The sequence below is a fragment of the Cynocephalus volans genome, chromosome 16, assembly GCF_027409185.1.
Source record: "Cynocephalus volans isolate mCynVol1 chromosome 16, mCynVol1.pri, whole genome shotgun sequence".
NCBI classification, from domain to species: Eukaryota; Metazoa; Chordata; class Mammalia; order Dermoptera; family Cynocephalidae; genus Cynocephalus; species Cynocephalus volans.
Genome location: NC_084475.1, coordinates 35,501,721 through 35,514,600, shown reverse-complemented (window position 1 = coordinate 35,514,600; position 12,880 = coordinate 35,501,721). Strand labels below are relative to the sequence as shown.

Genomic DNA, 12,880 nt, shown 5'->3' with positions numbered 1-12,880 from the left:
AAGTATTTTTAGAAAGAATTGCACAGGTAGATCTTGCTATGTCATCATTAAAATATTCCTGTATATAATAGAAGGTTCTGAAACAGTTATGTCAAATTTAGCTTTAGATCAATAAATATTCTAATCAAGAACTAAATGATTCAAGGACAAGAAACTGGCAAAAAAGTCTAGAGGCCTCCAAATATTGCATGTATAAAGTTTAATAAATTTTTCATATGCTAACAGAAAGGTAATAATTTCTGTTTCCAAGAGTATTCAACCTAATTACTAGATATGTCAGAAAATTGGTATTTTTGGGATGTAAGTTCCTGCACTATAAGAAGTTGTATACAGTGTCACTTCTCTTTCAACCTATTAATTATTTTATCTTACAAAATCAACAATGTCATCACTTTTAAATGCAAGTGATTAACAGTGAGGCCCTGGAGCAAAACTATGGGGGTCTAAATCCAGCTCAACCATTGATTTGCTAGTCAATCTTGACCAGGTTTTTCTCTGTTCTCAGTTTTCTCATCCACGAATTCGTGATTGCAAGAGCACTAACATCTTTAGATTGTCGGGAGGATTAAATGGAAAAGCATAGGCTAGTGCCTGGCAGGTAGTAACAATTTATAAATGTTAGTCACGTTACTAGTAATAATACATAATCAATGAATAATATACATTCACTTTATTTTCTTGTTGTCATGATTATTTGTTTTGTTTTGTTTTTCAAATCATTGCTGGTAAGATAGCTAGGATCCCTTGGGGATCTGTCTGGGGTCTCTGCTGAGTGACATTGTAACTCAACACGTGTCGCATAGGTTGCTCCTAACCACAGCGAAGCTGACCAGCCTCTTGCCTTCCACAGTGAGCCACCTCTATGGATTTGGACTGATGGATGCTGAAGCCATGGTGATGGAGGCAGAGAAGTGGACGACTGTTCCCCGGCAGCACGTGTGTGTGGAGAGCACAGACCGACAAATCAAGTAATGTTTGCATGCAGCAGACAGCATGACAATGCCCCGAAAGAAAAGAGGCCAGCCAAGTGCTCCTGACAGCCACTTGCAGCACGTGGAAGCCAAACGCTTCTGGAGTTTCTTTCTGATATAATTATAAAATTGTGATAGAGTGGCTAGGATCCTAAGCTGTTAAATCAATCCACACTAGAGTAACACAAAAATACTTCAAAGAAAAACACCTCTTAAAAAGGGATTTGGGGAGAATGTTACAGGTAGGCTTTCTAAAACTTTCTACTCTATCAATATTTATTTCTATTTGATGGTGCAGGAATTGTCCAGAATCCAGTGTACTTCAAAAAACTGAAAGAACTGTATACCATGTAGTTCTCCAAAAACTGGTGCAAGATGTACGTACTGCAAATGAGACTTCAGTGTACTCTAAAGATTTTAGGGCCTATTCCCCAGTTTTGGCTGCACTGACTTGCAGGCTATACTGACAGGGTTTAGCAAACTATTCTGTGAAGTCTCTCCTCAGTGCTAAATCCAGGGAACGCGAGTCCATCTTAATGGCCTTATTAGTATTTTGCTCTCGGCTTTCTTTTCAGAGACTTCTCTCTCTGAAAAATATTTATGAACTTTTGGTTGGTGATGAAATTAGAGCCATTATAATTCTTGAGGAACTTTTTTAGGAAATAGAAGTAAATGGACTCACGTTTTTTCCCCCATTCTACTCTTTTTTGGCAAAAAATGAGAGAAAAAAAAAAAAAAAAGGAGTAGAAAGTTAACCAGTATCTGTTGAACATTTATCATGGGCCAAGCCAAGTATTTTCTTTGTAAAGCATTATAACTCTTGGGTATTATTCCCATTTGACAAATGAGGTAATGAGATCAAAGGGATTATTGTTTATTCATTTATAAACTCACTCACCAATTCAGCAGCTGTTTTTCTTGCACTTACTGGATACCAAGCTAGATGTTCAGTATAAAAAGAGGAGCAAAAAATCTTTCTTACCCTTGTGGAGCTTAAAGTCTAGTGGGGGCATCAAACCAAAAAAATACAATAAGTAGATAATTATAAATTATAATAAGTGAAGTTGGAGATAAAAAAGTAGAAAACAAGATAGGGGATTAGAGCATCTTTTGTCTGCAGTCTCAGACAGACAGAATTTAAGCTTTGAGGGCCGGCCCTGTGGCTCACTCAGGAGAGTGTGGCACTGGGAGCACTGAGGCCGTGGGTTCGGATCCTATATAGGGATGGCCGGTGCACTCACTGGCTGAGCGTGGTGCAGATCGCACCATGCGGAGGGTCGTGATCCCCTTACCGGTCAGAAAAAAAAAAAAAAAAAAAAATTTAAGCTTTGACCTTGAAGGAAACGTCAGTAGGGACATCGGTAAAAAAAAGTACTTCAAGCAGAACTTGAATTATCCCGGAACTAGAACTGAAGCCAGTGTGGCTAGTGCCCAGTGTTCAAGGGGGACAGTGGGACAGGAGGCAACCAGTGAAGAAAACAGGGACTTGTAGGCAAGAGGGAAGAGTACACCCATGGGTTTTAAAGCAAGGAATGAGCAGATGAGGAATTTGAATCAAGACCATGCTGATTCCCAAGCCACCACCGTGCCACATTACAATGCTTCTCAAAGTGTATTCCATAGATCACCATTTCCTGGGAGCTTGTTAGAAATGCAGATTCTTAAATCCACCCCAGACCTACTCAATCAGACACTCAGGACTGGGGCCCAGCAATCTGTGTTTTAATAAGGTGCGACCAATGCATGCTCAAGTTTGATGTCCACTATCTGCATCAAGATAAAAGAACCTTAATTCCTCTTTCCTCTTACTTGCATCTTTCCCATGTGTAAGCTTTAACCCTTTAAGTGTCCCTATCATTTGGGTGATAGTACCTTTGTCATCTAGTATCCAGCAACCATCTACTTGCAGTATGTGGTATACTCATCCCAGCCTCCAGCATCACTCAGCTGAGCTCTGCCATGTAGTTTGCTCAAACTCCCTCTCTCTCTGTTGCAGGACAATTCGCCCCAACAGTGCAGTACGCTCCATCTACAAAGCCTCAGGCTGCTCTGATAACCCCAACCGCCATGTCAACTACCTGGAGCACGTGGTTGTGCGCATTACCATCACCCACCCCAGGAGGGGAGACCTGGCCATCTACTTGACCTCGCCCTCAGGAACCAGGTCCCAGCTTTTGGCCAACAGGTACAGTGATGGCCTTAGTGTAAAAAGGGACAGCTGCTCCTTATTCCTACCCTGGGAATCAACTGATCTCATTTGCTCATAAGTAGAGAATGTGAAGCCACCTAGAATCTGTAGGTGTGGAAAAGTATGGCATTTAATAGTTGGGTAATAAAAGGGTGCTGCAGAAGGTCACTTGTACTATGTCTTAAAAAAGAATTACAGAGCGTTAACTCCCAAGGCCTCTGAGACGCCCCCCACCCAACTCATTAAGTATGTGCTGACAGTTGTTCCAGATTAACTGAGTTCTCTTGCCCAAGCACATGCTTTCCAAAGTTAAAGGAAATTCTATTTGTTAAAGCAGATATTAGCAGACCTTGTCTGCAAAGTGCCAGATAGTAAACATTTTGAGCTTTGAGGGCCATGTCTCTAACCCAACTACCCAACTCTGCCTTTAGAGTGCAAAAGCCACTATAAGCAATGTAAATGAATGGGCATGACTATATTCCAATAAAACTTTACTTACAGACAGACAGTGGGCCACATTTGGCCTGAGGACTACAGTTTGCCAACTCCTGTTGTTAAGGTTAGGCCTTTAGCCTTTATTACCCTAGATGACAACCAGTTTCTCCTGCTGGCCTCTTTCCTTCTCCCTACTTCTTCCCAAAACTTCACCAGCAGGTAAAGGCCATAATGTTCTAGCACAAGTTTCTTTTGCTTCACTGGCTTACTGAGTAGTTGAGAGCATGGTAGGAAGTTGTCACCAAGTGGACGATCAAGGGTAGATGTCAGGGTTTTTGTACAGACCTCATTCCCATTCTGGTTCTAAAATACAAACCATAGTCAAAAGCCTAAAAGTTTCCTTAATTTGATTTTTTTCTCCCAGGGGAGCATTTAATGGGGGCAAAAACCTGATCATCAGTGGCATATATAGTCCAAATGAAAGTCAACCTTTTATGTAGACACAGCCACCTGTCCACACACCAGGTGACCAGGGCAGTGATGATCTTTGTTAGAACATGAACAACAGGCCAGAGGAGTTGAGAGGCAGAGCTGGTCCAAGCCTGCAGAACCAAGAGGAAGACTGAACTTTCCAGCTGCTTTTAAAAATTCCCAGACTTCATCTACTGTAGGATATTGAGAAAAAGAGAGAATAGTATTTCTAGATGATAGTGACTAAAAGTACAGAACCTGAAATCTTCAAGTGCATTTTATTTCTGTGTTTCGACTTGTATTCTTTCAAACCTAACATCGTCAGTTAGGGCCTGGGGAAACCTGGGCTTAATATTTATCAGAATAAGTACATGTGGGTGCAAGGAACGTAAGGCTTCCCTGGCATCAGACTCCTGGGCACTTCTGCATGCCCTGTACCCTCTGCAGAGGCCTCAGTTGCTGCCTGCCAGGTAACTGGTGTTACCTGCCTGAGGTGACTTTCCAGCAAGCAAGGCCTTCGGGTGCACAGTTAGGCAATTAATGGAGGTCTCATCAGCTATTGTTACTGAATCCAGGGAAGGCCTTTTATTTCTTGCTGGGTTTTTTTTTTTTTTTTTTTTTTTTTTTTTTTCTTTTCTCTACCATTATTCCTCTAGAATCAACTTGAAAGAATATCCTGGTGAAACACTGAAGTGCAAAGGCTCGTGTCACATATGTGTGCAGCTTGTCCCCGGAGCCCCCTCCCTGGTAGAAAAACAATCCCTCTGCTCTTGCTGTTTGCTGGGAAAACTCAGCTCTTCCTGCATATTTTGCTATTTATTGTTGGCTTCCCCTGAAATGATGTCAGTGAGGAAACTTGTGAGCAGAGGAGCTATGGATCGCATCACAGGCATTTGGTGGATTGCAGTGTTGCTGGCATCAGGCTCCCAAACGCTCTTCAGTAGCCAACATCTGCTTTGCTCTTTGCCAAGTGCCGAGCGCTAGAGTGCTGCGTGACTTGTGTCAGAAAAGACGCAGGCGTTTCCGATGCTTGGTGACCCATGCTTGCAGGATTTATCTCAGCCTCCCCTATCGAGATTACCTGGGAATAAGGTTTGCACCCAGAGTGTATCTCTTTAGTCTGGAGCATTTTCTTAAAGTCGTACTCTTTAGTATATTCTCCACCTCTGTCCTGACAAGTAGCCACCAAAAAGAGGCAGAAATTGTAGACTGGAGGGGGATGAAAGCACTGAGAGATGTAAAGGATGTTATGAATTCATTTGTCTATAGCTCCCCCAAAACAGTGCTCTGAGCAGCTGACCCTTTATATGTGAAACAGCTGAGCCCAGTCCCAAAACCACCAATGGCCACATTCCAGGGCCTGGCTCCTCCGTTCTTGTGCTTGACACTAGTAGCGTCCCTCCTACCGAGGCAGCTAAAGACAGACGGTTTCTTTTGGCATTCTTTCCTTCTGGCATATCCTGAAGCTTTCATTTTATTAGAGGAAATCTCTCAAAACCTCTCCGTCTCTGACCTAGTGGCAAGGAGTCCTCGTGTCCTGTCACCTGGGCCCGGTTTCAAAGCACATTCCCAGGACAGGCTGAGAGCAGGCAACACAGAGAGGGTGGAGTAGGGGTGGAGGAAAGGTCTGCTTGGCTCCTGGAGCCCTTCAGGTCGGTCTGCGAGACAGTACTTTTCCTCCAGGAAAAGGTGAATAGGTCAGGTTTTAGAAGGAATTTGTGGGTCAGCAGTTATTTTTAAGAGCAATAAATAGTTTCCCTTGTAGACACAAGCTTTTTTTCAAAGAAGTCTAGGTTTCTAAGGAAGACCATGTAAAGCAAAGAACACAGTTAAAAAATAGGGATTTTGTATACATCTGACAAAGGATTAATATCCAGAATATATAAGGAACTCAAACAACTTTACAAGAAAAAAACAAGCAACCCAATTAAAAAATGGGCAAAAGAGCTAAGTAGGCATTTCTCTAAGGAAGATATACAAATGGCCAACAGACATATGAAAAAATGCTCAGCATCACTCAGCATCCGGGAAATGCAAATCAAAACCACACTGAGATACCATCTAACCCCAGTTAGGATGGCTAAAATCCAAAAGACTCTGAACAATAAATGCTGGTGAGGGTGCGGAGAAAAAGGAACTCTCATACATTGTTGGTAGGACTGCAAAATGGTGCAGCCTCTATGGAAAATGGTATGGAGGTTCCTCAAACAATTGCAGATAGATCTACCATACGACCCAGCTATCCCACTGTTGGGAATATACCCAGAGGAATGGAAATCATCAAGTCAAAGGTATACCTGTTCCCCAATGTTCATCGCAGCACTCTTTACAATAGCCAAGAGTTGGAACCAGCCCAAATGTCCATCATCAGATGAGTGGATACGGAAAATGTGGTACATCTACACAATGGAATACTACTCAGCTATAAAAACGAATGAAATACTGCCATTTGCAACAACATGGATGGACCTTGAGAGAATTATATTAAGTGAAACAAGTCAGGCACAGAAAGAGAAATACCACATGTTCTCACTTATTGGTGGGAGCTAAAAATTAATATATAAATTCACACACACACACACACACACACACACACAAAAAAAAAAAAAAAAAAAACGGGGGGGAAGAAGATATAACAACCACAATTACTTGAAGTTGATACGACAAGCAAACAGAAAGGACATTGTTGGGGGGTGGGGGGGAGGGAGGAGGGAGGGAGGTTTTGGTGATGGGCAACAATAATCAGCCACAATGTATATCGACAAAATAAAATTAAAAAAAAAAAAATAGGGATTTTGGAAAGTGCAAAAGGAAGTTTCCCTGGTAGAGGTGGTTCCCTGGTGGGGGATGAAGATGTGCCCCAGAGCGTCCCTATTTCATCTGTCCTACCACTCTGGGAGGTGCGGATCTTTTCACCCAGACTTAGAATTTCCCGTAGGCACCCTACTAGTGCCGCAGCCAACGCGGACAACTCCAGAGGCTTTCAAAGCAGACCCTCTGCTCCAGGCTTTGCTCACACTGGCTGCTGTGAGAAGGGAGGGGGCCAGCTCCCTTGCGGAATCTGCCATCACCCTTGTGATGCAAAAAAGCAGAGATGCATGCAGTGGGGATAAACCAGCAGGGAGGACCGAGATGACAGTGACCACCCCTGCCTTATTATCTGTGACTTTTCTCCTTTTCAGTATTGACGAAATATGCATCCTAGTTTGGGAATCTGCAAATATGATCACTGTTTATGGTTGGCTTTGCAGAACTCCCAATTTGCCTAGACGTTTCAGTGAGGAATTCGTTCCGATTTGTGTATCCCCTCACCCAGCGGTTCCTTGAGAGTCTGCTTTCTGCAAAGTGATGAACGCTTTGATTCAGTCTGCGTGGGCCGTCTGGAGCCCCTCAGTGGCGCCCTGTCCCAGCCACCGGGCACTTGCCCGCACTCCTGTGGTGAACAGCTGCTGGAGGAGGAGCAGTATCCCCAAGCATCTGCAGGTGCTCAGCGCGGGAGGCCACTCAGTAGCGTTCAGGACTCTAGTCCAGCTCAAGCACTGCGCCCCAGTGGCCCAGCATGCACGCTCCCGGGCAAGCCATGCTGATCATTCGGGGGGGCATGGGTCCTCAGAGCCGTCCTGGGATGGACAGACGTCTAGTGCTTTCTCTTCCCGTTGTTCTTCCCTGGCCGCCCACCCTTCAGTCCTCCCCTCGGCCTACATACAGTGCCTAACAAAAAGCGATCTGAATATTCCCAGCAGATGCTCTGCTGCTATGGGAATGTGGCAGCTGGGCCTGCAGGAGAAGCTAGGTGGCCTTGGTTCCTTGGAAAATGTTTTTAGACAAAGCAACTTGAGATGTAAGCCTTTATACTATGACACTCCAATTCTGCCTCTGAGGGCTGGCTGGTTAGCTCAGTTGGTTAGGGTGTGGTGCTGATAACACCAAGGTCCGGGGTTCCATCCCTGGACCCGCCAGCTGCCAAAAGAAGAAAAAACAAAAATCAAATTCTGCCTCTAAAAATTTTTCAAACAAAAGCTTGTCTCATCAGATTCTTCCTTCAACTGCATTTGTTAAAATTATAAAAAGCTATCTTCTTATTTTTCTAACTCTCCCCTGCCTCAACTCATGGAGGTTTTTTTTTTTTTAATTTTTATAGCAGTTTCAGTTTTACATAGAAACTGAGCTGAAAGTGCAGACAGTTCCCGTACCCTCCCCGACCCACATACAGTTTCTCCTGTGATTGACACATGACACAAGTGTGGTACATTTGTTAAAAGTATGAGTCAATATGGATATGTTATCATTACCTCACTTTTACATTAGAGCTCCTTCTTTATATTACACAGTTCTGTGGGTTTTGCCGAATGCACAGTGTCATGTATTCACCATTATTACACTGTCATGCAGAATAGTTTTGCTGCCCTAAAAGTCCTCTGTCCTCCACTTATTCATCCCTCCTCCCTACTCTCCCTCGTCCCCGGGGATCCTGGCAACCACTGATTTTATTTTTTCCATTACCTCAAACGTTTATAACTTCTTTGTGTTGGAAACATTCAAAATTCTCTCTTCTAGCTAATTGAAACTATATGATAAGTTGTTGTAAGTTATGCATAAAAATTTTTCAAACAGAAGCTTGTCTAGTCAGATTCTTCCTTCAACTGCATTTGTCAGAATTATGAAAAGCTGTCATTTTTTTTTTTTTTTTTTTTTCCTAACTCTTCTCCACCCCCAACTCATTGAGTTTTAAATTCAGTTTAGATGTACTGGCTCTTTGTTCCAATTTTTGGCCTCTGACTGAAAGCTGAAACTTTGCCTTCCTTCCTAAATTTGATTACAGATGAGTATCTCTGCTTCTAATTATGGTCTAAAGTAAAAATAAGGCACACTTTCCAGACTGCAAAACCTATGGGGGTCTATAGTTAACTATATTTAAAATGCAGTGTTTAGACTTTAACAATTTTTTGTCATTGTCTTACCCAAATGTTCAATGACAGATTATTAAAATTTGAAAAGTCATGGCATATAAATAAATCTGTGGCTTGAAGTAAAATTTACACTTTTGCAGTGAAAGTTTTACATTTTGGTAAGGCCTTACCATGAGAACCATCTTCCTTCATTCAAAAGAAGGTACAGCCTTTGGGGTTTGATAGGGTTGGGTTTGTCTTGGCTTCACTGATTTCTGTGTTTGAATTTGGAAAAGTGAATTTCCTTACTTAGAAAATAGATGTCATAGTATCTACCTCAAGGCTAGGTTCAAGTATGTAAAGCTAGGGCTTACAGACCCCTCGAGTCTGTTGCACAGACTGGGTTACAAACCCTCCACATACAGGTCTATGGGCTAGGTTAAAAAAAAAAAAAAGGTTCTGGGAGCCATAGGTATAGAAAAATGAATGGGTTTTATTCAGATCTAGGAGCAACTGTCAGAGTAGCTTCTCTGAAAGTTCTGAGCAGCGCTGTGGAGCGGAGCTGTTAGTCTTTTATACTTAAGTCCACAACCCTGGACACCTGGGTGCCCATACACAACTTACATTAGGCAGTAACAAGGAACACCTGAGGATATTTACGGCAAATGCTCGGCAAGACGGAACCTCTGAAGGGCCCTGACATTTTCCTATTTTTCCCAACAAAGTATTAAATAAGATAACATCCAGCAAATACTTAGCACAGCTCCTAGCATAGTAATCACTTAATAAGTGGTAACCCTTATTTACACAGTGTTTCCCAGAGCACCTGGTAAATGATCAAACACAGATGTCTGAGCCTCTCTCCCAAAGATCCTGATTCTGTACATCTGGGGTGAGGTCTAGGATTTGCATTTCTATTAAGCTCCCAGGTGATACTGAAGCTGCCTGTCTACAGACCACACTTTCTAACACCTTGCTCTTACCAACTGAGCTAACCAGCAGCCCCACAGACCACACTTTAAATAGCACCGATTTAAAAGATCATCCCACTTTTTCATACACGTTCTTGTTATTTTCATGTCATCAAAAGACCTGTGAGCAATATGCTGCTGGATGCCATCCAAGTAATTTACAAAGAAGTTTATAATGTAAAACAGATACTTAGATAAAAGCCATCTATTGCAGAATGGAATAAATCTTCAAGAAGATTAAGTACTTACGTCATATACCCACAAGAAGGAAAGCATTTTGGGGTTGGTGAGTGAGTTGATAATAGCATGCATTTTGAAAGTTTAAAAAAATTAGAAACATCATTTTAGGTATTCCAAATCCTTATCACTGTACCTTTCTCTCAACCTTTCTTAAAGAAGAAATTTAGGAAAGAGAAGAAAACCAAATACTACGTTTTAAGTTCCCTCTATATCAAAAGCAAATTATTTAAAACTTACAAAAACAAAACCAAACATCTAAAGAAAACCAAAAGCTCAATTACAACTGAACCAAATGAGCACTTCAAGCATTCTGTAAGCTCTACCTTATGTTGAAGCACTAAAAAAAATTAATAAAATAACAGAGAGAAAAAAACTTCCAAGAATATTGATCCAATGTCTAATTCAGTAGTGAACAAAAATACTGTTTAGTAGTGGATGATTCTGAAATTAAGATCCATTTACAATTTTAGAAATAATTATATGATGACACAGAGCTGTCAGTACTTATAAAATATCTTGTTATATAATAGCCATAAAATCACAGAAAAATGTTGTAGCCTTGATATATTGACTACACTCTTTAAGCGAAAGGGAGAAAAAAAAAAGCTTACAGTAATTATATGAGTTATTTCCTGAGTTAATTCCTCAAAAGGATGTACTACACTTAGTGGCAGTCTTTTCTACCAGGCTTCATCCAAACTAATTTATTTGAAAACCGCTCACAGGGATAGGGTTGTGGGGTACCATTTTAATAACTGGATGCATAATTTGTGCTACCACATGCATATATCATTTCATCAAGCACATGATTATAAAGTCAAGTTTGACAGAACAGAATTTCACTGCAATAGAAGTGGATACAGGAATGGAGTTAATCTATTCTGGCTTTCAACACATTGGCTTGCTTTATGGACATTTTACCCACACTAATCATGTTGGCATATGTCTGGTTCTTCATGGTTGGCATGCAAGAGATGTTCAAACTGGGCATTAGACTTTTTGGTTGATAAACGGAGACCCCACAATTAGAATCTCCTTAGCAGGTGTCCATGGTTTGACACTTGATTGTCTTGAGCAAGTATATTCTTTGCCACACAAAGCAAACCTGCAAACATTGCCTTTTGGTATGTGTAGATAGTGTTATTTTTTAAAAAGTTATAGTACTAAAAATTGGAAATAGTTGAAGTATTGAAACAGAATTAAACTATGGAATCATTCATCCGCATTTAAACTCTCTGTGTTTATAAAGGACAGGGTGAGAGGAGAAATGTGAATGCCCAGTTAGTTGACACAGCAACAATTCGTGTCTGTTTCTTTCCCTGTCAATTCTTTCAGCAAAATGTAATGATCGTGTTTGGCTGCATTTTCATTCCTCCCCTCAACTTTTATATTCACATGAAATTAATGAACATTCCAACTCTGTGCAAAATGAAGAGACAAGGGGGTTGGGAAACTGCTTAGCCACACAGACAAAGCCCATTTATATTCAAGCTTTGAAACACTTACTTGAATTCTGATTTACCAATATTTCTTCTTGGCACCCAGCTTATATTTATATTTAATTTTTGTCCCAAGTGTGATTTGTAAGTGATCGGTAGCAATGGAATGCTTTTCAAAGGTGGACAGGAAAGGGTGGAAGGGGAGAAACATAGGGTCTGCTAATCCAGCAGTCAAATAATTGACCCATGAGTAATTAAAAGTTGGCCGAGGTTGTGGAAACAAGACTACCCCTCATGTGATGGCAGCCTCAAGTCTCCTTTGTAGTTTTTGGATGTGAGGCAATGAGCCAAATGTTCTGTCTAAACTGTTTGGGAACTGCTTTTAAGTTTGGCAGTCTTGGAGAGGTATTATGTGACAAGTTATTCCTTCAGTGCCCTCAAATAGCACAACGGCCTCAACGAATTAGAGCTGGGGAACTTAGGGAAGGAAGTGGTTCTAAACTGGTTTTCCACCTCCATCCATTGCTATGTCAACATATTCCATTTAATAACAATTCTCTGGCAGAAGAGGCAATTTGAAAAGCTCCTCTTCCCCTGTCTCTGTGTTGCCTTTTCACCCAGCATACACACATTCTGGGTTTTAAGTGAAGGACTCTATGGATGTACGTCAATTATGTAAACATATGAAATGAGCCCTGTTGTGGTTGTGTAATGGGTTGTTGGATCTCAATAAAATGTACCATTCTTACTGTATTGAGGATTGCTTACAGTGGGAAAACATCCATGTAAGAGGCCAGCATTTCCATCCCTGTTGTCCTAGGGAAAGGCCACCAGATTCAATGTGGTCCTCGCTGAAGTGCCACATTCCTCTGTTCAAAGAGGCAACCGTTACAAATAGTACAGATGATCCAAAACAAAAAGAGAGAGAGAGAGAATAGGCTTCGTGAACAGATAAGTATGAAAATCACTGCCTACCATTAACCCCATTGTACAGATTAACAAAACATATTTGCATATTCCAAAGATCTGTGTCTTCCAGTAAAGGGATCTATTCACCTTCATTTAATTTAGCCTTTCCCCATTTTTTTTTTTTTTTGACCATAGGACACTTTGAGAATGCTGCTTAATAATTCTCATTTTTCTTTTTTTCAAGGGCTCAGGAATATGTATCAGGTGATTTTCCTGTTTATTGCGTTTCTGTAGGGAGTACTGCTGAGTGTCAGCCGTTTACCTAACACAGTCCAAAATAATGCCACTGAAACCTTCTGCTTGAGAA

At 41.3% G+C, this 12,880-nt stretch overlaps 1 protein-coding gene across 1 annotated transcript in view; it reads left to right on the top strand.

The window, feature by feature from the left end:
* The window catches only part of PCSK5 (proprotein convertase subtilisin/kexin type 5), a 399,384-nt gene that overhangs the window by 227,959 nt on the left and 158,545 nt on the right, over nt 1-12,880 (top strand). Inside the window, exons 11-12 of the mRNA XM_063080405.1 lie at nt 851-968; nt 2,968-3,156. Of these exons, the coding sequence (XP_062936475.1) occupies nt 851-968; nt 2,968-3,156 (307 nt within the window). The remainder of the gene's footprint in view (nt 1-850; nt 969-2,967; nt 3,157-12,880) is intronic.